Source organism: Microtus pennsylvanicus, chromosome X (assembly GCF_037038515.1).
Source record: "Microtus pennsylvanicus isolate mMicPen1 chromosome X, mMicPen1.hap1, whole genome shotgun sequence".
Classification (NCBI taxonomy): Eukaryota; Metazoa; Chordata; class Mammalia; order Rodentia; family Cricetidae; genus Microtus; species Microtus pennsylvanicus.
Genome location: NC_134601.1, coordinates 33,194,820 through 33,222,773, shown reverse-complemented (window position 1 = coordinate 33,222,773; position 27,954 = coordinate 33,194,820). Strand labels below are relative to the sequence as shown.

Genomic DNA, 27,954 nt, shown 5'->3' with positions numbered 1-27,954 from the left:
ATATTGGCACAAAAATTTTCCATAATAAAACATGGCAGCTGTTACATGAAAAATATCACATATTTAACTGAAAATCATTTCTTTAAAAGTGATTTTGATGAATATTATTAACTGAGAAAAGCTAAAATGAAAAGACTATATACTGTGTGATTCCAAATATATGGCATTCTGAAAAAGGCAAAGCTGTGGAGACAGTAAAAGAAAGATCAGTAGTGGATGTGGTGATGAATAGACAGAACACAGCGCAGCAGAAATACTTTCTAAGGTACTGTAGTAATGTATGCCTATCATTATACCGTTGCTTCAACCCGTTTGATGAGCATTGAGTGTGAACCTCAGGGTAAACGGTGGACTTAGGGTGGTAATGGTAGTCTTATCAGCTGCAAGAAATGAACCTCTCTGGTGTGGTATATTGGTAGCTGGGGAGGCTGTGATTGTTGAGGGTTGTTGGGAAATCTCTTTATCTGGGCAGTAGTTTCATGAATTGAAAGCTACTCCAAAGAGTCCATTTTAGTTCAAAAAAATAAATGAAATAAATAAAAATGAACTGGAAGTTGAACATTGCATACAATTTAAGTACGTTGACACATTAAATTCATTGTCCAGTCAACTCTTCAACATACACAAAGAAGGTGTGGCAAAGCAGGCTACTTCTGCCCTCTAACTTCTACACAATCTATAGGGATAGGACAGAAATAGAAAGGGGATCAGAGACTGTCAGATTTAGGGGAGTCTGAACACACTCAGGACTTCAGATGTGATGCTTATCCACTGTTAGACATTATCCATGCTTTATTCTTGCAAGTTATATAGTTGAGAGCGTGTAGTAGCCACAGATCCAAAATATGTATTCCATGTCTTGTATTCCTTTTTGTAAAAAAATTACAGCATTATTAAAGGTTGACTTGATGATGGTGCTGTGGTCACACATCTGTCTTCTGAGTTGACAGTCACTGAAGCTGCAGCAACTCTAGGTCTTCTGGGACCACATAGACAGAATTGACAGTCCACCTGCGGCAATTTATTTGTTTTTAGTATGTGGAGCTACTTCTGGCAGGGGAAGAAGGTGGAATAAGGGATCCGTGTTTCCTGTTGGTGATGTAGGAGGGTCTTCTATCTATCTGTTGCTTTCATTGGTTAATTAGTAAAACTGCTTGGCCTGATAGGTCAGAACATAGGTAGGTGGGGAAGATAGAACAGAAGGCTGGGAGAAAGAAAGCAGAGTCAGGCAAATGCCATGCTTCTCCTACCCAGGACGCATGGTGGTTAGACTCATGCCGGTAAGCCACAGTCAAGTGGCGATACACATTAATAGAAATGGGTTAATCAAGATGTGAGAGTTAGCCAGTAAGAGGCTAGAGCTAATGGGCCAGGAAGTGTTTAAATGAATACAATTTATGTGTTGTTATTTCGGGTGTAAAGCTAGCCGTGTGGGAGTCTGGCATGACAAAAAGCAGGCCTGCCTGCCACTCCTTTTACATGTTGGTTCATATACCACCAAATCACTGCTGTGGATGTGAATAATTACCAAATGGCACAATAGGAAAGGAGTAGGCTATGAAAAAACTTATAGTCATTATTTGAAACTTCAATATTATCATGGATGGTATTTTTCTTATTTCATGAAGTGTCTCAAAGCTATAAGACTAAATGTATTTTATTTATAATCATCACAGGCGCCTAAAGAGTGGAACTGTGTACTTGTTTTATAGATTTCTCATACTTATATTGTTATTTAGAGCAGAAAGAGTTACTCTCTAGAGTAAATAAAAGGGCTTTGGGGGTTATAATATTTCCAAAATATAGTCCCATACCTGTGACTATTTTACTTTTTATGCTAAATATTCTTAGTCATCAACTGTATTTTACTAATTCTTGCAATGAAATGTTTTTAGGGTCATTTTAGTTTTGCATAATGTGTTATAATCATGCTTTAGTTTTGCCCAATATTAATAGTTATTATTTGAGGTGACTGTTTCAAATTAAATTTTTGGTGTTAGATGCTTTTAAAGATGTTTGAATTCAGGCAATAAATGATTTAAAAATATTTTGTTAACTAGGCATAGTGGCATACACCTTTAGTCCCAGCACTCAAAAAAGCAGAAGTAGTTGAATCTCTGTGAACTCTAGGTTGGCCTGATGTACAGAGTGAGTTCCAGGCTAGGCAAGGCTAAGCAGTGACACCTCGATACAAATAAAAAACCTGATTGCTCTTCGAGCTGATGAGGGAGGGGGACTTGATCGGGGGAGGGGGAGGGAAATGGGAGGCGGTGGCGGGGAGGAGGCAGAAATCTTTAATAAATAAATTAATTAATTAAAAAATACTTTATTAAAGCTAAACATAGTGGCATAAACACACTAGTCCCAGTACCTTAGGAAGTAAAGACAGGGGAATCAGGCATTCAAGGTGACCCTCCACTACACAATGAGTAGCCAGTTCAAGGCTAGCCTGTATTGTATGAGACTTTGTATCAAAACAAACAGAGAAAAAGGAGTTCTATTTTGTTAGTTATTTCAGCTGTCTGGTATGAAGAGCATCAGAGACTGAGCGGCAAAAGATGCCTTTAAATTGCAATTGAGGAGTCCTCTTCCTTTTTCATCTTCTACAATAGACTCCGATTCACTGATTGAAGCTGTTCTTTTTACCTCTGCCTTTTCTTACATTCTTTGGGCAATCTTGGTGACATTGGTAGATTGGTAAAGTCCTTACTTATATTCTGGAATCGAACATTCCACTTCAGATACTTGAGAATTGGATGGCTTCTGCCAGCGCTGTGACAGCAGCACAAAGCCACCTAAGCGGACTTTGCTCCTGTAGACTTAAACTCAATGGGGACACTCGCATCTTCCCAGTGCAGTTAATTGAAAGGCATTTTGTGTCTTTCCACTATTTAAATGATCCTCTTGATCATCTTTGCCATTCTTTACAGACAAAACAAATGTTGTCCCTTAATTCCAAAGAACTTCTTGTACTTTAGCTTAGGGGACTAACAGTAGAATTAAACAAATCTTCAGTTCCTGTTAAGAAATGGTGTATGATGGTTAACATTCTCAGAGCTGACTTTTCAAACTTCTTTTTCTATATGTAAATCCAGATTTGACATACCCTCAATACATCTGCAAAATTAGATTTCTCACTAATCCTACTTATGTACATTTTGTGCCCAAGTGTATTTCCTCAAGCTGGAGAGCTTCCCCATATGAATTATATCCAACATAATTCAAATCACTTCCAAATAGCAGAATTTATATTGTTTGTGAGAAAGATGGATTTTTTCCCCTCTGAAGCAATTTTCTTCCTGTTAGTGACAAAAACCCAAACAAACAAACCCTCAAGTATACTGGAACCCCATGATAAAGCTGTTTGGGGGCCCGTGCTCAATAGCCACCTCAAACATGAACAAACCTGATGGCTGTTCTTCAGTTAAGCCTCCCAGATAATGTTCAGATAGGCAATCCTCATTTTAAGCACTTGAGTGTTTGCCGGAACAACAAATACCATTATGGTGCAAGTCATAGCTCAGCAGCATGCTTATTGTATTGTATTTTTGAGGTATGGTTTTACTATGTAATTCAGGTTGACTTTGACTCATGGTGAGCCTCCTGCCTCAGTTTCATAAATTCTGTGCCACCATATTCCGCTCAATGCTTGGTTTATCTATTTTTAAGTTTTTATCACATTTACTTATTTGGAGGGGCCATGTATATTTCACAGTGAGTCTGTGAAATTCGGAGGACAATTTGGGATATGAAGTTGGCTTTTTGTTTCCACCATATGGTCTCCGGGGATCTAATTTATGTTGTCAGTCTGGGTGGCAAGTTCTTTTACCTGGGCCAAGGCATCTTGCTGGCCCAGCATTTAGTTTATTATAAAATATAATAGATGGATTTAACATATATTTATTGTACATATCAATGAATTTCAGTATGATACTTCAATACATGCGTGTATTATATGCTGTTTATCCAAAATTTCACAAGATTTGACAAGCAGGTGCATTAATAGAGAAAGCACTGTTAGACAGGAGTCAACTGTACAAGCCCAACTATGAATCCTAGTTAGCTTAGGCCTCTGAGAAGTTGTTTACGCCTTCCTACATTTTTATTTGCCACCACAAAGTATTGTGAGAATCAAAATCGCATCCACAGGAATTGGAAACACGAGTGATGGGGCTGGGAGATGACTCAGTGGGTCAGAGTAATTGCTGTGCAGTTATGAGGACCTGGCTTCAGATTCCCAGCACCGGTATGAAAAGGTGGGTGTTGCCAAGTCTGCCTATAAACACAGTGCCGAAGAGGTAAGGGGCAGAGATAAGAAGATTGCTGGGGCTTTCTGGCTTATAGCCTGGCTCCTATTCAGTACAATAACCTGTCTCAATGGAACAGGGCAAAGAGTGATAACATGGACACCTGATGGCCTCTGCATGCACACCTGTGTACACACATGCACATATACCACACACACATACACTGTACATACACACGCACCAAAAAAAAAACCCCAAAGTGCTATGTAGCATGAATTCTTAATTGGTCTTAATAATAAAAATCCGGAGTCAGCTATCAGGGGTGAAAGTTGAGAAAGATCAGGGAAACAGAGCAGCCAGTCACTAGAGAGTTCTTACCTCTACCAGTGCTCAGATTAAAGTGGTGGTCCTGTCTCTATGACTCCTCAGACTAAAATTCTATCTCTATGAAACCTCAGCCTGCCCCCGAGCACCTGTCTCCTCCCGTCTTATATTCTTCTCTTGGCCCAGCCATATCACTCCTGTCTCCACCTCCCTAGTGCTGGGATCAAAAACATGTGATCCCATGGATCACCTTTATGTGAGTTCTATTTCTCTTGTGTAGCCCAGAGTGACCTTGAACTCACAAAGCTTCATCAGCTCTGTCTCCTGAGCGCTGGGATTAAAGGTGTGTGCCACCACTGCCTGACTTCTGTGACTAGCTAGTGGTTTATCTCTGCACGCTGATCTTCGGGCAAACTTTGTTAGAATACAAACAAATTATCACTACAGTGCTATGTGATTAGATACTGTAGTTTTAGATGTTGTCTAGAACACGCACTATGTGTCCAGGCCCTGTGTTACTCTGAAGTAGGTATATATGGTTATCATTATCATTATACTATCTTTATATGTTATGTCAATGTATTATCTCTGCCTTCAGCAGGTACAAAGGCAGGAGGCAAGGTGTGATAAAGAAGAAAAACAGGGTGGGCAAAATGGCTCAGCAGGATTTTCTTTGTTTTGTTTATTTTCTGGAAGAGGGTATTTGAAGTGAGACTTCTATGAGTAATATTTTGATAATTTTGATAAATTCCCAGATGAAGGCCACATAAAAATGTAAAATAACTTTATTACCTGGGCTACTTACCACATGTCTGCAATAATTCAGGACACCTTGTCATTTGGTCTTTCTTTTTTATCGCTCTTTGAAATGTGTTTTTCATTGATTGTATGTGAAGAGCAGCGCTGTACCAAGCATAGTGTCTCATCATCACTTTAATAGATCAACGAAGAGACCAGATAGATTCTTAAAGGTGTGTGCCATCACTACCTGACTTCTGTGACTAGCTAGTGTACCTGCCTTTGGTGGAGGTGAGAGCTTTGGGCATCTCTGAATACTTCTCCTATCCAGCAGTATATGCCACCAAGAACTCAAGTCTGTCCATCCGTTACTTGAATTTCAATAAACTAAATGTCTTAAAGTAGCCATGACTAGTCAGAGGATAATCTCATATTCTGTCTTCCCCTCCCCGCTTTTCTCTTCACTCTCATTTTCTGAATTACAAGGAAACACTAATTACATTAAATTCCAAGAATTCAAAGTTATTGTCAAAAGCAACTTAACCTCATATTTAGGACATATTCTGCAATAGCTAAAACCTTAGCATGTGGTATACCTAGGGAGGCTAAGGTAGGATAGTCACAAGTTTGAGGCCAGCCTGAATGTCATAGTGAGTTCCAGGCCAGCTTTAAGGACAGAGAAAAAAAGACTGTTTCAAACAACAGCAATAACAAAATGCCATATTTATATGTGTCGGTCTTTTTTGTTATTAAAATTTTTCTGTGGTCAATTTAGATTCACACATAGTTGCAAGAAATAGTATAGAAACCCTACTTATTGTAACTTTATTTTTCCCAGTTATAATATTTTACAAAACTGTCGTATAATACCATAATCAGGATACTGACATTGACTCAGCCTGTCACAGATTTGTTCAGTTTTAATTGTATACATGTTAATTACATGCAGCCTTCTTGCATATGTGTAGGATTTTATATGTATCACAACAGCAAAATGCTCACTAGTTCCATGCCACATGGCTTGTTCATGTGTCCTTTTATCACAACACCCATCTTTCATTCTGATCCCTGCCTTACCACTGAGTTTGAACCTCCTGGAAACAACTGATCTAGTCTGTTTTGCTGAAATGTATTGTGATTTATTATATAAATAGCATTGTACAGAACGTGACCTTTGAAGAATGACTTTTTCCCCGTTCTGCAAAATTCCCTAAAGATTTGGCTGGCTTGTTGAATATATGAACAGTTTGACTCTCCATGTTGGTAAGCAATACTCCAGTATAGGTATAGCACATTTTGTCTGACTGGTTATTCTATCTAGAACATTTGGGGATAAATTGAGGAAAGCTGCTATGAACATTCATGGACAGATATAAGCCTTAGTGTCTTAGACTATAGTTCTTAGATCCTATGGCAATTGCTTGTTTACTTGTTTTCAGACAGGGTCTCATGTAGCCCAGGCTGGCCTTGAGCTCACTGTGTAGCTGAGATTGACTTTGAATTTCTGATCCTCTTGCTTCCATCCCCTAAGTACTGGGATTGCAGGTGTACTCCACCAAGCCCAGCCACATAGCAAGAAAGGCTCACAGTTTTCTATAGTGGTTGTACCTCTTTCCATTGCCACCAGCAATGTATGAGTTGTATGGTGTGTCTGTGTCCTTACCACTTTTTGGTAGTCTAAGTCTTTTTCACTTTAACCCTATAATGGATGTGTCGTGATATCATGTGGTGTGCATCGTCCTCGTGTCTAATGAGAGTGAACATCTTTTCCTTCGCTTACTGCAGTAAAATGTCTTCCATGCTTCTTTCTCCCTTTATAATTCTTCCTTACTCTGAAGTTTGAAGGATTTTCTTGTATTCTAGATAGTAGCTCCTTATCAGATATGTAGCTTGAAGATAATCTTCCCACTCTATATCTTATCTATCTTATCATCCTCTTTATGGGAGTTAGTCACAGAACAGAAGTATGATTTTGATGATAGGCAATTTGTCAGCATTTGTTTGATCAATTTTGCTCATATCCCAAAGATTTTTCTCTAATTTTTTTCAGAAAGTTTTATCTTTTTATATTTTTTAAGGTTGTTATCCATTTGGGTTTTATTTTGTATAATAAGTTTAGATCAAGGATCTTTTGTTTGCTAATTTTGCCTAAACTCGTTCAGTTGATCTAATACTATTGGAAAAGCTGTCCTTGGTCAGTTGGGTTTATTTTATTTTCTTATTAAGTTTGTTTATATTGCATGTATGTGTTCACATGCATACACATGCCACAACACGCATATCAAAGAAAGAAGAAAATTTGCAGGAGTCAGTTCTCTCTACCATGTGGACTTCAGGTATTGAACTTGGGTGCTCAACTTTGGTGGCAAGCACTCTTACCTGCTGAGCCATCTTGTAATCTTCTTTCCCTTTTAAAGACAGGCTCTGACATCATAGCCAAAGTTGGTCTCTAACTCACAGCAATCCTCCTGCCCCAACCTCCTTAAACATGGGATTGCTGATATGAACCACCATATCTGGCCCTTGAATTTGCTTTCGTGCCTGATCAAAAATCTGTTTGGTGTGTGCTTGAATTTTTTTCTGAGGTCTTTATTTTGTGGATCTTTGATTCTTTCCGCTTAAATATCACACTGCCATCATTGTTGTAGCTACATATTTTATAAATATAATATAATAAATATTTATTTCCTTCAATCAAAAGTGTTTTAGCTATTTTAATTCTCTTGCTTTTCTACAAACATTTTTATGATATTTGTTAAGAATTGCATTTAAAGCTTACATTTTAGACTATAGATGGATTTGGGGGAATTAACATCTTAACTATATTATGAGCCTTCCCAGCCACAAACATATTGTGTCTCAAAATTTTACTAGGTCTTTTTTGATTTCTTTCATCATCATTTTGTAATTTTTTCACACACTTTACATACACGTTTTTATTTTATTTTATTTACAGTGATTTTTAAGTGAATTGTGTTTCATATGCTCATTGGTAATTTATAAAACCAATTTTGTTTATTGATCATCTATCTTTTGATCTTCTAAGACAGGGACTGGAGAGCTGGTTTAGTTGTTAAGAGCACATCTTACTCTCGCAGAGGACAAGGGTTCCTTCCCTGCACCCACACAGTGGTTCACAAACTTCTGTAACTCCAGATTCAGGGGATCAGACACCCTCTTTGTGCTTTGTGGGCACCAGACCGGCACACAGAGCATATGCATACACAAAAGCAAGACACTCATGAAACATAATAAGTAAATCTAATTTTTAAAAAAATGACTCACTTTTGTTTTGTTTTTGTTGTGAGACTGGGTTTCTCTGTGTAGCCCTGGCTGTCCTGGGGCTCACTCTGCAGACCAGGCTGGCCTCGTCTAATAGAGATTCACCTGCCTCTACTCCTGAGTACTGAGATTAAAGGCATGGGCTACCATGCCTGATTTATAACTCACTTCTTAATTAAAATTTTTGTAGATTATTTAGAATTTTCTACAATAGGCAGTTAAGAGATCTTCAAATAAACATTGTTTCATTCTTTCCAATTGTCATGCCATTATTTTTTCTTGCACTTTTTTCACTAGCTAGAACTTCTAGAAATTCTCTCAAATATGATAAATGAGAATATTCATCCTTGCTTTGTTTCTCTCTCCTCTCTGTATGTGTTGCTGAGATCAAACCTCGGGTCTTGTACTTTCTAGGCAAACACTCTACCACTTAGTTATATCCCCAGCCCTAACTTTGTTTATTTATTTATTTACTTAATTTTTTTTGTACATTTCTGGTCATATACGCTAAGCCTTCAGTCTTTCTTCTTAATATAGAATATGAGCTGTAGGGTTTTGGTGGATGCTCTTTATTCAGCTCATGTAATCCCCATCTATTTCTAAGTGGATGATTTTGTTTTAATCCTAAATAGATACTAGATTTAATCAAATGTTTTCTCTGTATCAATTGTTACATTATTTTTCTTATTTGTTTATATAATGGAAACAGGGACATTTTTCAGATATAGCAGCAGCCATATATATGCAGAATAAAAATCTACTTTTATTTGGATCTGTTTTGCAACAGGTCTTTAAATATTATGAGCTATTCTAAGTATTCTTCAGATTTATTGGTCTGTAGTTTTCTCTTTTGTTTTTGTGCTGCCTTTTCCTGGTTTAGGTATTAATACTGTTTTATTAGGATTTGTCAGACAATGGTGTTAATTCTTCTTGAACGCTAGATCGTCAGTGAATCTATTTGGACCTGGATATTTTTGTAGGGGGATATCTTCACTTGTTTTTAAAACTTTTCTGATGGTGTATTTTATTTTGGTTAAATTTGAAACCTTGTGGTTTCTCAGAGAATTGGTACATCCCTGCAAGGCTGGTGAACTGTAAGTATAGAGTAGTATAGAGTAGTTTTGTAGTGGCGTACCCTGTTTCTTTACTAATGCTGGTGACTTACGTTTTTCTGAGCTTAAATTTCTCCCTCTTGCCTAGAAGTTTATTAAATTTATTGACTTTTTCTCAAAGAATTAGCTTTTTAGCTCATTGATTTTTCTCTCCGGTGATTCTGTTTGCGGTTGTATTCACTCCGCTCTTTATTATTTCCTCCCTTTGCTTGCTTTGTGTTAATTTTGTCCTTTTTCTATTTTCTAAGGTAGGTACTTAGAATACTGATTGGAGTCCACTGCTTGTTTCTATGGTATTCCTTTAAGAAGGCATTTCTCTTAAGCAGCGGTATGTTTGATCCCAGTTGTCATCTGCAGCCGTCACTTTCTTGGATGGTTATTTTATTTCCATCATCAAAACTTTGCAGTAGCAAGCATTTGCACATGCATGTGCTAAAGACACCTCAGATTAAACTAAATTTGCCAAAAACGATTTACTTTTTAGTTTTCCTTTATTAAGTCTCTACTATCTTTGGTAAATATGCATTCATAGATGATATATATATCATAAATTTCACTTTGAACATTATTATTTTAATTATGATCATAGGGTGTTGTTTACAGCCTAGAATATTATATTTTCTTTCTTTTGCAACTTTTTGTTTACTTTTTAATTTTATTTTTACTTTTTTGCTTAGCTTTCTATATACTTATCAGTATGTCAGTACCAAAATCCCTGCTTTTAATTTAAATTAAAGTTTTACCTAGTTCAAATTCCAAGACTCCTCTCTTCTGTAGTCTTTTAATCTCTATTGTACTGTTGGTTTCCTGGGATGTTTATTTGCCTTTTGATGGTGATAGTAGTCCCTGGGATTGAGCCTAGGCATGCTCCTTTGTGGGCATCCACTTAAGCTCTTGGAAACTTTTGATTAATCCTTAGTTTTTGTACACAGTGCCTGCCCTTAACTTGGTCTGCTATCTCTGTTCCATAGTTTAGCTTGTTCGCAGTCTTCAAAGGAAAACCTTCTTCTGCAGAACTTGATGAGGGAGTGTGAGCCAGATGTAAGATAGGAAGGAGGGGGAGGGTGCGCCTCTTAGTCACGCATCCTGTTTTCCGCTCCACTTTGGACACCATTTGGAATTATCTAGTCCTACTAATTCCATAAATCTAGTGCAAAACTTGTCGCAGTTTTTAAAGTGTTTTGCTCCTTTCTTTGTATCTTTAATGTTTTGGTGCGTTTGTCTTTTACCTCCTTTAAACATGTCTTTACTGCTGTGTTACAGGTTTATGGGTTTAGCCTGTAGAAATGCTTTGTTGATCTTCTTTTGTGATCTGCTCATCTCTCAACTAACTCTACTTCAGTTCATTCCCACACTACTGCCAGAATGATCCTATGAAATGATTATATCTTTATTAAAGCTCCTCTACTTTTGATTGTTCAGAAATAAATTTCTTGTTCTTGGCATGATACACAGAGTAGTTTTTAACTTATTCACGGAGATTATGCATTAATGTTTCCGTATTTTCAAAATGCAGCTATGACCGTAGGGTTTAGTAGACAGTTACAGTTTATCTGTCCCCAACGTGTACCCAAGCACTATGTTCAGCTTCTTATTGTTCCTGTTAATGTTATTGTTGTAGAGGCTATGGCTGTGTGTGTATACATATGTGCATGTATGTGTATCTGTGTGTATGTGCCTATGGGTCTGTGTCACTGGAGGCCAGAGCTCAGCCTCAGTGGCATTCATCAGGAGCTAGCATACCTTGTCTTTTGAGACAGGATCTCTCACTGAGACCTTGGGCTCATCGTCTCGGCTGGTTGTGCAGCAGGCCCAAGGAATCTAGCTGTCTGTGCTGCAACACCTTTTACAAGGGTATTGGGACTTGAACTTAAGCTCTCATACTTACACAGCAAGCGTTTAGCCAACTGAGCTATCTCCTCCAACTCGTCAGCTTTTGGTGAAAGAGAAGATACAAAACTTACAGCTGACAGGCCTGTACACATGAGTATCTTTCCATTCTGCTAATGACTGCTAGATATGTGGATATGCCATAGTGTTTGCTTTTATTTCTTCTATTTTTGAGATCATAATATAATTACATCATTCCCACTTCCCTTTCCTTCCTCCTAGACCTTACATGTACCCTCCTTTCCCTCTTTTAAATTCATGGCACCTTTTAAAATTAATTGTTGTTACATGTGTATATGCATATCCATACAAAGGTTTTTGAGAGCCCAATGTTAAGTCTTAAAGTTCCCAATTTGTTTTTTTATTTTAAATTGTTCTATATTAAATGTACTTATCAATAGTTTTGTAAAATTTATTTCTTTTAAGGTTATATGTATGGATGTTTTGCCTATATGTATGTCTCTACACCATGTGCATGCTGTGCCCAAAGAGGCCAAAAGAGCATCAGAAACTTTGGAACTGGAGTTACAGATGGTCACGAGGTACCATGTGCGTGCTGGGAACTAAACAGGAATGTTTAGCAACTGCCCTTAACCACTGGACTATCTCTCCAGCCTCTGTTGGTGATTTTAATACACACCATCATTCGAGGATGTAAATATAGTTCTTTCTTACAAGTTAAAATGCTAAATCATAAGCAGTGTTGTTTTAAAGACGTGTGTGTGTGTTTTCTTTCAGATAAGGTGAACTAGTTTGTATTTTTCTCAACAATTCACTCATTAGAGGACCTATTTTTCTGCACTCCTTTTACTGCCTTTGTAATTACCAGCAACACCACTACTGCCATTTCTTGACAAAACATGCAAAATTATTTCTCTGGTCCAGGTTGTATCTTTCTGGTTACTTATAGATAAGTATTTTGAAATACTTGTAAGCAATCAACACACCAGCTAATGAGTTGCCTATTTCTGTTTCTGACCATTTTTCTGTCAGGGTATTTTTTTTCCTCTCACTGCCCCAATTATTTTCCTAGGAGAAAGTAGTACACTATAACAATGCTTTTGAGAGTACAGTATCTTCTTCTACAGTGAATTTAATAGTATCCAATGTTTATGTGTAATTAATATTTTTTATATTTTACATACTAATCCCAGTTTCTCCTCCTCCTGCCCTCCCCAGCTCCTCACCACCACCCATCCATCCCTCAGAGAGGGTAGGGTCCCCATGGGGCATCAACAAAATCTAGCACATCACTCTGAAGCAGGACCAAGGCCTTCCCCCTGTTTCTAGGCTGAACAAGGGTATGGGCTTCAAAGAGCCAGTTCATACACCAGGGATAAATTCTGATCTCACTGCCAGTGACTCTACAAACTATCCAAGCCACACAACTGTCACCCACATTCAGAGGGCCTAGTTCGGTCCTATGCAGGTTCCCCAACTGTCTTTCTGGAATTAGTGAGCTCCCATGAGCTCGGATGAAGCAGGATTAATAAAAACTCAGAGAGAGAAATTGGGGTCCAACCTGAAGATCTGAAAAGTAAACAGCCAGCCACTGGCTCTCAGCCTTAGTCTGAAATGGTGATCCTGCCTCCAAGAATCTCAGAATGAGACCGAGACTGAGAGCTGTCTCCTCCTATTTTATATTCCTCTCTAGTTCTGGGATTAAAGGCATGCACCGCCCAATTTCTATGGCAAACTAGCATGGCTACTGGGTTCAAAGGTGTGTGTTACTGCGACCTGGTCTGTAAGGCTGGCCAGTGTGGCTGTTTTACTCTCTGAACTTCAGGTAAGTTTTATTTATTAAAATATAAATGAAATATCACTATACTCGCGGGTCAGCTGTTTCTGTGGGTTTTCTCATCATGGTCTTGACCCCTTTGCTCATATTATCACTCCTCTCTCTCTTTGACTGGACTCCAGGATCTTGGCCCAGTGCTTAGCTGTGAATCTCTGCATCTGCTTCCATCACTCACTAGATGAAGGTTCTATGATGACAATAAGATAGTCATCAATCTGATTACAGGGAAAGGGCAGTTCAAGCACCCTCTCCACTATTACTTAGATTCTTAGCTTGGTTCATCCTTGTAGATTCCTGGGACTTTCCCTGGTGCCAGATTTCTTGCTAACCCCATAATGGCTCCCTCTGTTGAGATATCTTTCTTTGTTCTCCCTCTCCGCCCTTTCCCCCAACTAGATCATCCCATTCCCTCAAATTCTCCTCCCTGCTCCCCTTCTTTCCCCTCCTTCCACCCTCTCTTCTCCCTGCCAATTTACTCAGGAGATCTTGTTTATTTCCTCTTCCCAGGGGGATCCATTAATGTTTCTTTTAGGGTCCTCTTTGTTACCTAGCTTCTCTGGGGCAGTGGACTGAAGGCTGGTTATCCTTTGCTTTATTTCTAATATCCACTTAGAGTACACACTGTGTTTGTGTTTCTGGGTCTGGATTACCTCATTCATGATGGTTTTTTCTAGTCCATCCATTTGTCTGTAAATTTCAAGAGGTCATTGTAACTAATACATTTTAAAAATACTAATTATAGTTAAAAAACTGTTTTAACTTAATGACAAAAATCTCTTCTTTTTATAACCTTCTAGGGCAGTTTCTATACATCATTGCCTAAAACATTTGCAAGTCAGGCTAAGTTGAAGGAAAATATATCCTCAAATCAGGAGATGGGCTGGGAGTAGTTTTACCAAAATCTTTTGGTGGGGGGATGTCTTGTTTTTGTTGTTATTTTTTGGGAGGGTCAACTTAACACAAGCTAGTATTTGGGCAAAGGGACCTCATCTGAGAACAAGCGCTTTATCAGATTCCTGAAGGCAAGTGTGTAGGACATTTTCTAGATATTAATGTGGGAATATCCAGCCCTCTGTGGGTGGTGCGCAGCCCATGGTCCTGGTGTGTTTAAGAAAGGAAACTGAGTGTGTGTACATGTATGCATGTATGTGTAAAACCTACTGTGTCCATTTAGTGTTGCTCCTATGTACGTATGTTTAGGGCTGGGCATTTGGGGTTAGATTAACTATCAAGGGAGCTCATCTCCAAAGAAAACTAACACTCCCTCCCTCCGAAGCCATTGACTGTCTATAGCACTTCATCTAATGGCATGACCTTGTGAAATTTCCCCCAACCATGTTGGCTGTGATCATAATGCATGTCATATTTATGAAAATATATTGTTGAGATTTCATGACAAATTCATAATCTTTGCCACTGACCAATTAAATTATTCTGTAAAGTTGTACAAACATCAAGCATTCTAATATTTGAATGTTTTCTTTGTTCCCAAGTTTCCTATTGGGAAAAGAATTTTTGTTTTTCTATATTCAGTGTGTGTATATACGTGTGTGTGTGTGTGTGTGTGTGTGTGTCTGTGTGTCTGTGTAGTGAGGCACGGTGGGCTGTGTTCTCGCCCAGCTCCCGCATGGCTAGCTTTACCCGAAATAATTACACGGAAACTGTATTCTTTTAAACACTGCCTGGCCCATAAGCTCTAGCCTCTTATTGGCTAACTCTCACATCTTGATTAACACATTCTAATCATCTGTGTAGCACCACGAGGTGGTAGCTTACCAGGAAAGATCTTAACCTGAGTCTGTCTCGGAGAGGAGAATCATGGCGACTGCTTGAATCTGCTTCTTTCTCCCAGCATTCTGTTCTGTCTACTCTGCCTACCTAATTTTCTGTCCTATCAGGGCCAAAGCAGTTTCTTTATTAACCAATGAAAGTAACACATAGACCCTCCTCCATTGTGTGTGTGTGTGTGGTTTTTTGAGACAGGGTTTCTCTGTGTAACAGTCCTGGCTGTCCTGGAACTTACTCTGTAGACCAGGCTGGACTTGAATTCACAGAGATCTGCCTGCTCCTGCCTCCCAATTGCTGGGATTAAAGGCGTGTGCCACCACTGCCTGGCTTTTTTTTAAATCTTTTAAGCTTTTTAAATTTATTTATTTTTATTTTATGAGCACTGGTGTTTTTTTTGCATGTATGTCTATGTGAGGGTGTTGAACCCACTGAAACTGGAGTTATAGGCAATTGTGAGCTGCCATGTAGGTGCTGGGAATGAAACCCGGGTCCTCTGGAAGAGCAGTCAGTGCTCTTAACCTCTGAGCCATCTTTCCAGCCCCAGTATATTTTTAATAATGAAAAATGTGTATGGTATATTTTCTTCGAAGTGACTACTACTACAATTCACTTCTGCTATGATCTATGATGTATTAACTTAATATATTGACAGAAACAAATCAATAATGCTGGTCTTGGGACCAGAATTCTGGCCAGTAAGTAACATGTGCAGTGTTTATCCTTAATAAATGAAAGTCCTAAAACATTTAAAGTGAGTTAATACAAAAATAGCCCTGGGAATTCAATTAGAAGACATGACAAAATGTTTAGAGTAAGCCTCTCTTAATAATGCTGACTTGTGTTTCTTGACATTTTATTGATTTTTAAGATTGTTATAAATGTACTTCTTTGCATTCAATATGTATCAATCAGCAAATTAGTGAATTGTGCTTATGTTGCCATCTCTAGTCTGAAGTTAATGGCTCGTTGCACTGCTCCTTTATGATTCCATCACATTAAAACAGTTACTTGGGGCGGGGGGGGGGATCTGCACCCTGCAGTTTGTTATTACAACAAGAGATTTATTTAGTCAAGCTCATTATTCATTGTTGTTCTGTGCCCTCAACAAATAATCATGATTTAAATTGTCCATTCTTAGAGTGTGATCTTGCAGAATGTATATATGTTATATGATAAGAGGAGACATTATGCTTTTAAAGAAACAGAGCAGACATTAAGAGTGTTCTGGTTGACTGAGAGAAATGAAGTAGATCAATTAGATTTTTGGTTTTTATTTTGCAAAACTTTTCTTTCCTTAGGGGTACCAACTATTATTTATCACCTACTAAACATTAATGCCCAGTTCTATTTGTACATTTTTGTAGAAAATGTTTGAATAACATACTTCCTCCAACAGTTTATTTTTCATGGGAGAAAAGTACAATTTGATATGGTAACTATTAATGGCATTTGGCAGTACACTGCCCCTAAGCAAACGTAAGAACCACCAAGGTAAATAACTTATTAGGAAACAACAGAAATGTAAATATTCCCAATGAACTCACGATTTGTAGGTAGCTCAGACCTACCAAAATCTATGCAGTTGGTTTACTGAGCACCTTTTCGGCACTGAAGGGTAAAAATAAAGTCAGTCCTCCCTCCAACAAAACACAAACTTAAGGCAGACTCTTATTGTCCAAAAGCTCAAGAACAAAATAGATTATTCTCATGCACTGTTTTCATAGTTTCCAAAAGGATGAATTTTTCTCTCTCATTTTCTAAAAATTAAAACTATTAAAATTGAGATGTAAAGTTTTATATGGCATAATTGAGGGGAGGGTGTGTGGTTGTGTCTCTGGAATGTGACATTGACTAACGATTATATGACTTGTCCCCTTTAGGCATAATGCAGAGGAAGGTAGAAGAGGTTACAAAGGCCTTTGAGGAGTATCGTCGCAAGGAGCAGGGGTACAACATGAAGTTTGCCTTTGAATAATTATCACCCTAACCCACTCCGTTTGGATTATGCATCAACCCTGAATTCTGATGCTATTAGAGTAGTATTTACTGTTACTAATCTTTGATTGCAATAATTTGTGCATGTGTTTGATTATTTTTCATTTAAATATTGTAGAGAAGTATCCAATTTTTCTTTCAGAATGAAATGAGATTAGTGCCGAGGGCATAACTCAATGATAGAGTGCTTACCCAGAATTAAGTAAAAGGTGTATTAAGCCCCTTGCCCAGGCAATTACTTCTTAGGTATTGATTTTGTGTATGTAATCTATATCTTATCAATGTAGAGTGTACATCCTACACCAGTACATGCCATCTTCCTACTTAATTGGGAGAAGATGTTTGCCAAAACGTACGTGCCACCCAGTCTTTACTGGGTATGTGTTGCCATTCATGTAAAGTGCTGTATACTGTAAAGTCTCAAGTGAAATTTACTGTCAACTCTGAGATATAGTTTTTAAGGCATCATTTTTATCTGTGAAAGACCATATGGGCAATGAAAGCAAGTGTCTTTCCGGAATTTGGAGTAGGTAATATGGTTTTATGGATTATGGATTTAATTAGGGCTTTGCTTTCTCTTGTGGTTCTAGAGATCAAACCCAGTGCTACACTCTTGGATTATATACCCAGCACTGAATTATGTTACTTTTGAGGGTAAGATTAACACAGTTCCCTTACTTTTGACTATTCAGATACCTCAGTGTTTTCGTTTTGTTTTTTTTATCAAGACCTCACTGTATAGCCTAGGCTGCCTTGGTTTCCCAAGTGTCACCACACCTAGGTGTCCTAAAAATTTTTTTTTTTTGGTTTTTTTCGAGACAAAGTTTCTCTGTGGTTTTGGAGCCTGTCCTGGAACTAGCTCTTGTAGACCAGGCTGGTCTCGAACTCACAGAGATCCGCCTGCCTCTGCCTCCCGAGTGCTGGGATTACAGGCGTGCGCCACCACCGCCCGGCCCCTAAAAATTTTTTTGTTTGTTTTGTTTTAGCATATGATTTGGACCTGTCCTTTGTGTAACTTTTCATGTTCTTAGAGAGAAAAAAAAAACCTTCTTCTTAGCTTTAAAGCATCTTAGACTCATGCTTCATTGTGTCATTAAGAATGTGATGACCTAAAAGTGAAAATAAATGAATTAAAAGCTAAGTGACTGAACTTAAATTTTGTTGTCCACACAACACACGGCCACACTGAAGGGTTCATGTTATAGAAGAAAATATTTTTTAAATGACGATTAGTGATGGTAAGTCTTTTTTATTTATTTATTTTTTGTTGGAAAAAATTTCTGCCTCCTCCCTGCCTCCCATGTCCCTCCTCCTCCTCCCACTCCTCTCCCCCTCCCCCTACTCCATTCCCCCTCCCTCTCGAGTCTAAAGAGCAGTCCGGATTCCTTGCCCTGTGGGAAGTCCAAGGTCCTCCCCACTCCATCCAGGTCTAGTAAGGTGAGCATCCAAACAGGCTAGGCTCCCATAAAGCCAGTTCATGCAGTAGGATCGAAACCTAGTGCCATTGTCCTTGGCTTCTCATCAGCCTTCATTGTCCACCATGTTCAGAGAGTCCGGTTTCATCCCATGCTTATTCAGTCCCAGTCCAGCTGGCCTTGGTGAGCTCCCAATAGATCACCCCACCATCTCAGTGGGTGGGTGCACCCCTTGTGGTCCTGACTTCCTTGCTCATGTTCTCCCTCCTTCTGCTCCTCATTTGGACCTTGGGAGGTCAGTCCGGTGCTCCAATGTGGGTCTCTGTCTCTATCTCCATCCATCTCCAGATGAAGGTTCTAAGGTGATATGCAAGATATTCATCAGTATTGCTATAGGATAGGGCCATTTCAGGTTCCCTTTCCTCAGTTGCCCAAGGAACTAGCTGGGGACATCTCCCTGGACACCTGTGAGCCCCTCTAGAGTCAAGTCTCTTGCCAACCCTAAGATGGCTCCCTTAATTAGGATATATACTTCCCTGCTCCCATATCCACCCTTCCTTTATCCCAAATGATGGTAAGTCTTATAAGTAGAACAAATACTAGAACTTAATGAATTCACTTCCTGTATGAACATTTATCAGTTATTTTAGTAAGTTTTGTCACCACTCCAAATTATAGACTGTTGAGCCAGGCAGTGGTGGTGCATGCCTTTAATCTCAGCACTCGGTAGGCAGAGGCAGGTGGATGGATCTCTGTGAGTTTGAGACCAGGCTGGTCTACAGAACTAGTTCCAGGACAGAGAAACCCTGTCTCGAAAAACAAACAAACAAACAAAATTATAGACTGTGAACTGGATCTGGTAGCACAGGCCTGAAATTCCAGCAAGCCAGGAGGCTGAGAGAAGGATCACAGATTCAAGGCCAGTCTAGGCTGTGCTCAACAAATAAGAACTTCTTTCAAAGAATGAAACAATGTCTGGGCCTGAAGTTCTGTGGGAGAGTGCTGTCCTAGAATGTAAAGCTTCATCACCGCCCCTCTCTCTCCCTCTCCTTCCCTCCCTCTCTATCCGTCCCTCTCCCTCCCTCTCTGTCCGTTTTTTTCCATCCCTCCCTCTCCCTTTCCCTCCCTCCCTCTCCCTTCTTCCTCCCCCCCTCATGTGTGTGTGTGTGTGTGTGTGTGTGAGAGAGAGAGAGAGAGAGAGAGAGAGAGAGAGAGAGAGAGAGAGAGAGAGAATGGGAATAATGAGAGATTAATGCAGGCCACTAAATTTTGTAGATTTTTTAAGGTGAAAACAGTTTTGAGTACAATTTTGAGTAATCTCTAATTTTTGAAGTTCAATATAATCATCAACATATGTTGTAGGGAGAGGGCTCCTTGTTCATCCTGGTTGCCCAGCTAGCTTACACCTGAAATAACCACACAGAAACTATATTAATTTAAACACTGCCTGGCCCATTAGCTCTAACTTCTTATTGCCTAACTCTTACATCTTGATTTAGCCCCTTTCTATTAATCTATGTATCGGCATGTGGCTGTGGCTTACTGGCAAGATTCTAACTGGCGTCCATCTGAGGCAGAGGATCCATGGCTTCTCTCTCTCTGCCCTTCTTCCTCCCAGTCTTTAGTTCTGTTTTCTCCGCCTACCTAAGTTCTGCCCTATCAACTAGGCCAAGGCAGTTTCTTTATTCATTAACCAATGAAAGCAACACTCAAACAGAAAGAACTCCTACACCATGTCTCCTTTTCTGTTTAAACAAAAAGGAAGGCTTTAACTTTAACATAGTAAAATTACATATAACAAAACAGTTATCAAGCAAGAATTACAGTTACAATATTTATATCTACTTTATCTTTTATCATAACTAAGGAAAACTATAACTATCCATCTATTCTTTAACTCCATCAAAGACCACAGAAGGATATAATATTACCTAAGTAAACAGGAAGTGCTTCATAAACTTCCAAAACTCTAGAATTGACAGAAACATCTTACTGCCTGGACATTTACCCAAAATTCTTCTGTACCGTTGAGGCATCCATCTTTAGCCTACAGGCCCATAGTATCCAGCAGACCTTTTCGTGAAGCTTTAGGCAAGTTTAGCAGTCATCTCTCTGTGGGCACTGCATATCCAGTGAAGCAATCCAGGCAAGAGCAGTTTCTTGCCCAAATGACTAAGGAGCCTCTTCGATGCCCATCTTCCTCTCAAAGTAGCTTGTGCTGTGAAAATGAAATAACTAGTACATCTTATTTTGTCAAGGCTAGAAGTACAATGGCATCCTGGTGTAGTTTTCCAGACATCACTTGGTACTACCACTTGGGTTGGCTGCAGCTATAAACATATACATAGAAAACTTCACAAACTCGCTTTCCACTTGCAATTCCACAGCAGCCATGTAACAATCTTTCTCCACCCAGACCCTCTCAAAGTAGATTTGCTTCGTAGGATGTGCCCCTCCGGTATCTGGACACTCTTGTTTTATGAGAGCTAGACAGATTTACTGTGATGGTGAAATGCTCCACCCTTCCAAGAAGTCAAGAACACTAACAACCTTGGTGTCTTTTTCCATTTCCCCATTGATGGATTTGTCAGGGAGACAGTTTGGCTGAATGCCAGAGTTAAGCCCCACCTCCTTAAAGAATCTGCCTTCCTCACAGAGATGTGACCCACATTTTGTTTATACTTACATGCAGTCTTTATTCGATGTCAGAGCTACAAAGCGATGCATGTTGTATTCACACTTATCTCCCAGGGTGCTTCTAGAGCACTGGTGTTTGCATTTGGTGGATTTTTAATTACTTTAATACCTTCCATGATATTTTAAATCTACTAGAAATCTCAAGAAGTGCAAAGTTATACAGCTTCTGTTTTGTTTCCGTGGCTGCTCTTTGGTTTCTTGCTGACATGAACATGACAGTATCAAGGACTTTGAGCAAGTCTGAACTTACTGGGTAACCTTAGAATATTTACTCATAAATAAACACCCTCTCATGCAAAAGCTTTAAAATCACACAAAAGTATTATTTTACATAAAGCTTCATAGTTGCCTATTTTTCTGAAGCAGTGGTCCTTATGCTGCAACCCTTTAATACAGTTCCTCATGTTGTGGTGACCCCCAACCACAAAATTATTTCATTGCTACTTAATAACTAAATTTGCTACTGTTATGAATTGTAACATAAATAGCTAATATGTGACCCCTGGCCCACAGGTTGAGAAACACTGTGGTATCCTTGTTTAACATAAGACAAAGCTGAATCAAACAAATTAAAGACATTTAAAGAAACCGAGAACTTGAATCTAAACCCAAGTTGTGCGAATGCCAAAGTCTTCAAGATATTCTTTTCTCACCTGGCTCCTAATATAAGAAGGATTCCATTTAATTAAAAATGATCAAATAGGTGTCTTAGGGTATTTATTGCTGCAATGAAATACCATGACCAAAAAGTGTAGTGTGAACCACAAAGATAGACACACACACACACACAAATTATTAAGGGGTGCTATGGGAAAAATAAACTCATAGATCTGGGGACTGACCACATGCCACTTCATGCCGCCTGACCCCGTCTACATCACCCAAGGGAACCTGAGAGCAAGAGCTCGAGAGACCCCCCCCCCCGCTCAGCTTGTCAAGTCCACAGACAAGACCATGCCCTAAGGTTGGTAATTCCCAAAAGTGGCTAAAGGAATCTAAATTCACAATAAACAAGCAAGGGGGAAAAAAGGGAGGAAAGAGTCTATGTGGCTTACACTTCAGCATTGATGTTCATCACTGAGGAAAGTCAGAACTGGAACTCAAACCCGCCAGGATCCCAGAGGCAGGAGCTGATGCAGAGGCTATGGAGCAGTGCTGCTTACTGACTTGCTTCCCATGGTTTGCTCAACCCACTGTCTTATAGAACCCAGGACCACCAGTCCAGAAATGGCACCATCCACCATGGGCTGGGCCCTCCCCCAGTGATCACTAAATGGGAAAATGCCTTCCAGCTAGATCTCAAGGAGGCATTTCCTCAGCTGAGGCGCCTTCCTCTGATGACTCTATACCATGTGTCAAGTTGACACAGAAAGCCACCCAGGACACTAGGTGAGACAGCCATACAGTTATTGCACACCTTTACTCCCAGCACTCGGGAGGCAGAGGCAGGTGGATCTCTCTGAGTTCGAGGCCAGCCTGGTCTACAAGAGCTAGTTCCAGGACCGGCCCCAAAGCTACAGAGAAACCCTGTCTTGAAAACCACCAAATAATAATATTGATAAAAAATAAAAATTCAAAGGACAGGGACAGTGGTGGCACACGCCTTTAATCCCAGCATTTAGGCGGCAGAAGCAAGTGGATCTCTGAGTTTGAAGCCAGCCTGTCTACAACAAGAGTTCCAGGACTGTCAGAGCTGTTACACAGAGAAACCCTATCTCTAAAAACCAAACCAACCAACAAAACAAACAAAAACCTCAAAGGCTATAAGCGCATGCTTGGCACACATCTGTAATCCCTGTATTTGGAAGACTCAGGCAGGAAGATCAGAAGTTAATGACCAATTTGAGCTTCATACAAAATCCTGTCTCAACATAAAGACAAAAATTTCTATAGGAAAAGAACATATGAATAACTTAGTTGAGTTTTTTTCTTTCTGTTCTTGTCCTTCAATCATTGAGTTCTGTTAGTTGGAGGCATTCCCTGTCATACGTTCTCACAGAGATATTTCATGCATATGCAGGCACATACATATTCCACCTTTTACACAAACATAAGCATACTATATGGTATTCTGAAACTTGCGAGTTCCCTAGCTATATTTTCAAGACTAATAATCCTGAGGACTGTACCCCCTCTTCATCATTATACAGATTTCATTAAATGTATTTAGACATTAAATGTATTCTGCCACAGAGAGCATTGAACAGTGATGCATATAGATGAGTATTTATTGTATTGACAATCATATTTGCAGATGTATTGACTTGCTGCTTTGAAGAAAATGTGCATTTAAATTTCAATAGGTACATCAAGTTGCTCTTAGTAGAGGTTGTACCAATTTTTCCTCCTACCAGCAATATTTGAGAGTGCTCATTTCACCAGAATGTCAACAAAACAAATGTATTATCATTTTTAATTCCTTTCCAATATAGTAAGTAAAAAAAGTGCTAATTAGGATACTTTAAAAAAAATTCTATTCTTTGAATAGTTTTAGATTTACATAAAAGCTTCATACTCTACTGTTTCATATATTTCCACTCAGTTTTACTTAGTGTTAACACCTTGCACAGCACAGTGTCTTTGTCACTAATGAACCTTTTTAAATAGAAAGTATAGTTTCTTCACATTTGCCTAGTGTCCTCTTCCTGTTTCAGAATCCTACAGCACATTTCGAAATCATCTTTCCCTTGTTTCCTCATAAGCATGACAGAGTCTCAGAATTCTCATTGGTTTATGGCCTTTGGAGTTTGGAGAAGTACAGGTGGCCACTGCACTTTGTTTTATATTTTACTTTTGTTTATTTTTGTTGATTTTTTTCTCAGAGAGTCTCTATGTAGAACTGGTTGGCCTTAAATTATGTAATGTAGCTTGAAATTTCCTTCTTATAAATTAACATCATCCTTTCCATATGTTTAGTGATATTTGCATTTCTTTTTTGGCCACTAAGAACACATGCTTTTATTGTTTTTGTTATTGATGTTGCTAGTTTTGAAAGTGGTCTTATGTAGTTCAGGCTGGCCTTGAACTTATTGCCTAGCCAAACAAGTATTCAAAGCATTCTACGAATTGAGCTACATCTCTAAACCCAAGAACCAATGCTTTTAAGCACTTTTCTATATGTAGCTTTAAAAAAATTATGTTCTGTGTATGCATGTTTTGTCTGCATGTATCTGTGTTATTACGTGTGTATCTGGTACCCCAGAAACAGGCATCAGATCCTTGGAACTGAGGTTGCCGACTGTGAGCTGCTGTGGGAATTGAACTTGGGCTCTCTGAAAGAGAAACAAGTGCCCTCTCTCTCCAGCTCCTACTATATCTAATTCTTTATTCATTATATTTATCAATAAGATATTCAGACATCTAGGTACCTACTGACTCTGACTTTGAACTAAGGGAATTCAGAAGGATCTGTTACAGATACGAGAAAAGCATTAGTGCAAGTGATGTGGTCAGATCATAGGCTTGACTGGGAACAGCAGGTAGGTCAGATAAATCCTTGAAAGACAAGCCTTGTTAAAAAGAACAAATTCGGTTGTGCTCAAGGAAGTCAGGACCGCGAGGGGTGCGCCCACCCACTGTGACAGTGGAGCCGATCTAATGGGAGATCACCAAGGCCAGCTGGACTGGGACTGATGGAGCCTGTGATCAAACCGGACTCTCTGAGCGTGGCTGACAATGAGTGCTGAGAAGCCAAGGACAATGGCACTGGGTTTTGATTCTATTCCATGTACTGGCTTTGTGGGAACCTAGTCTGTTTGGATCCTCACCTTCCTAGACCTGGATGGAGGGGGGAGGTCCTTGGACTTCCCACAGGGCAGGGAACCCTGACTGCTCTTTGGACTGGAGAAGGAGGGAGAGGGGAATGGGGGAGGGGGAGGGAAATGGGAAGAGGGGAGGAGGTGAAAATTTGTAATAATAATAATAAAAAGAAAAAGAAAAAAGTTCTGTATCGCTAAAAAAAAAGAACAAATTCGAAGATGACTAGAGAAATTCTAGGATTTATTGATACTCGAAGAGTCAAGAAGCCAAAGGTGAATCCCAGGCTTATGAAGTGTATATTTTGGGTGTTATCTTTAACCTGTACTAGAAATTCTTTTTTTTTTTATTTTATTGAAAAAAAGGAAAAAAAAGTTTCTGCCTCCTCCCAGCCTCCCATTTCCCTCCCCTCCTCCCACCCTTCTCCTCCTCCTCCCACTCCTCTCCCCCTCCCTCTCCAGTCCAAAGAGCAGTCAGGGTTCCCTGCCCTGTGGAAAGTCCAAGGTCCTCCCCCCTTCGTCCAAATCTAGGAAGGTGAACATCCAAACTGATGTTCACAAAGCCAGAACATTAAGTAGGATCAAACCCCCGTGCCACTGTCCTTGGCTTCTCATCAGCCCTCATAGTTCGCCATGTTCAGAGAGTCCGGTTTTATCCCATGCTTTTCAGTCACAGTCCAGCTGGCCTTGGTGAGCTCCCAATAGATCAGCCCCACTGTCTCAGTGGGTGGGTACACCCCTCGTGGTCCTGACTTCCTTGCTCATGTTCTCCCTCCTTCTGCTTCTCATTGGGAACTTGGAAGCTCAGTCTAGTGCTCCAGTGTGGGTCTCTGTCTCTATCTCCATCCATCTCCAGATGAAGGTTCTATGGTGATATGCAAGATATTCGTCAGTATTGCTATAGGATAGGGTCATTTCAGGTTCCCTATCCTCAGCTGCCCAGGGAACTAACTGGAGACATCGCCTTGGGCTCCTGGGAGCCCCTCTAGGTTCAAGTCTCTTGCCAACCCTAAGGTGGCTCCCTTAAATAAGAATTGTGCTTCCGTACTCCCCTATCCCAACCTTCCTTTATCCCAATCATCCTTTTCCCCCAAGTTCCCCCTATCCTCCCCTTCTCCCTTTTCTCTCCCCATCTCCCCTTACCCCCATCCCACCCCACCCCCAAGATCCCAATTTTCTCCCCGGCAATTTTGTCTACTTCCCATAGCCAAGAGGATAACTATATGTTTTTCCTTTGGTTCATCTTCTTACTTAGCTTCTTTAGGTTCACAGATTATAGACTCTGTGACCCTTATTTATGGCTAGAAACCAATTGTGAGTGAGTACATCCCATGTTCATCTTTTTGGGTCTGGGTTACCTCACTCAGTATAGTGTTTTCTATTTCCATCCATTTGCATGCAAAATTCGAGAAGTCATTGTTTTTTACCGCAGCATAGTACTCTAATGTGTATATATTCCACACTTTCTTCATCCATTCTTCCATTGAAGGGCATCTAGGTTGTTTCCAGGTTCTGGCTATTACAAATAATACTGCTATGAACATAGTTGAACAAATGCTCTTGTCATATGATAGGGCATCTCTTGGGTATATTCCCAAGAGTGGTATTGCTGGGTCCAGGGGTAGGTTGATCCTGAATTTCCTGAGAAACCGAAACAGTGATTTCCAAAGTGGTTGCACAAGATTGCATTCCCACCAGCAATGGATGAGGGTACCCCTTCCTCCACAGCCTCTCCAGCAAAGGCTATCATTGGTGTTTTTTATTTTAGCCATTCTGACAGGTGTAAGATGGTATCTTAAAGTCGTATTGATTTGCATTTCCCTGATCGCTAAGGAAGTTGAGCATGACCTTAAGTGTCTTTTGGCCATTTGAACTTCTTCTGTTGAGAATTCTCTGTTCAGTTAATTTACACTATAAGGGTGCATCCAATACCTGCTTTCTCTTTCCATCACCACATAGTTCTGTTCTACTACAATTCCCAGAGTCCCTCGCTCCACCTCCATCACCTTGAGTCTGCCGCATAGAGTTGTGGGAGTTGAGGTCTGGGGCCTGTTTGCCCAAGTTAGTGATAGGGGCCTGCGGAAACATGAAGAGGTAAGGGCACGTCCGAGTTGCAGGCGGCAACTTTTATCTTTTACTTTTTGAAAATGGCCTTTTCCTTTCGTTTGGGCTGTGTCAGGTTCCCGAGGGGCGGGTTCTTTCTAGCGAGAAGACAAAGGAGAAGGGAGGAGGGAAGGCGGGCCGCACCAGTCTGTTGGTGCTCTGGAAGGGCCTAGGCCGGGCGGATTTGTAGGAATGCTTCCCTCTGGGCAGAGGCCTCTGGAGCTGCCCTGGCTAGCACTTTCCTAGCTCTGGAGACGTGGGAGTCAGCTCCTTCCTGGCCCGTCCTTCCTAGGTCTCACCCTCCGGAGGATCTCAGGGTGGGCGCTTACATTGTCTGGATTTTAAAGACATAGTGGGCCGGCCACACAGGGCCTTTGTTTTCGGATCTAAAGTTAGAGAGTGGTAGTTTGTTTCTCCAAATTCAGCTCAAAACCGGCGTGTTTTGGGAGAAGGAAGGTATTGCTGCAGGGCAGTTTCCCCTACCGGTTCTGCAGGAAATGGCCCTTTGAACCTGAAAGGGTCTTCCTTGAGACCCAGAGCTTCACAGTTCCTGACAGGACAGGAATCCTTCAGAGTCCACTGTAGTTTTAGAAGATTCATTCTGCAGGAGAGTGTTCACTCTGGGACGGTATGGCACAACTAACCCCTTTAGGAATACTTTCTGTTTTCTTAGTTTCCTGAATTTTTCTTTTAAGTTATTGATTTCCCTCCCTAAGTTAAAATCGCATTTTAACTATTTTTTGATGGCATACCTCCTACTTGAAAAATAATGGATCTAACGTAGATCTTAAAGAATAATCAAAAAGGGCT

At 39.9% G+C, this 27,954-nt stretch overlaps 2 protein-coding genes across 3 annotated transcripts in view; both read left to right on the top strand.

Moving 5' to 3' along the window:
• The window catches only part of Nup62cl (nucleoporin 62 C-terminal like), a 60,935-nt gene extending 42,953 nt beyond the window's left edge, over positions 1-17,982 (top strand). Inside the window, exon 9 of the mRNA XM_075957398.1 lies at positions 17,060-17,982. Coding sequence (XP_075813513.1) covers positions 17,060-17,154 — 95 coding nt within the window. The 3' untranslated portion in view covers positions 17,155-17,982. The remainder of the gene's footprint in view (positions 1-17,059) is intronic.
• A 9,099-nt stretch (positions 17,983-27,081) lies between these two features.
• The window catches only part of Rbm41 (RNA binding motif protein 41), a 51,850-nt gene continuing 50,977 nt past the window's right edge, over positions 27,082-27,954 (top strand). For both annotated transcript variants that reach the window (XM_075956684.1, XM_075956682.1), the window contains exon 1: positions 27,082-27,135. In XM_075956684.1, coding sequence (XP_075812799.1) covers positions 27,128-27,135 — 8 coding nt within the window. In that variant the 5' untranslated portion in view covers positions 27,082-27,127. The remainder of the gene's footprint in view (positions 27,136-27,954) is intronic.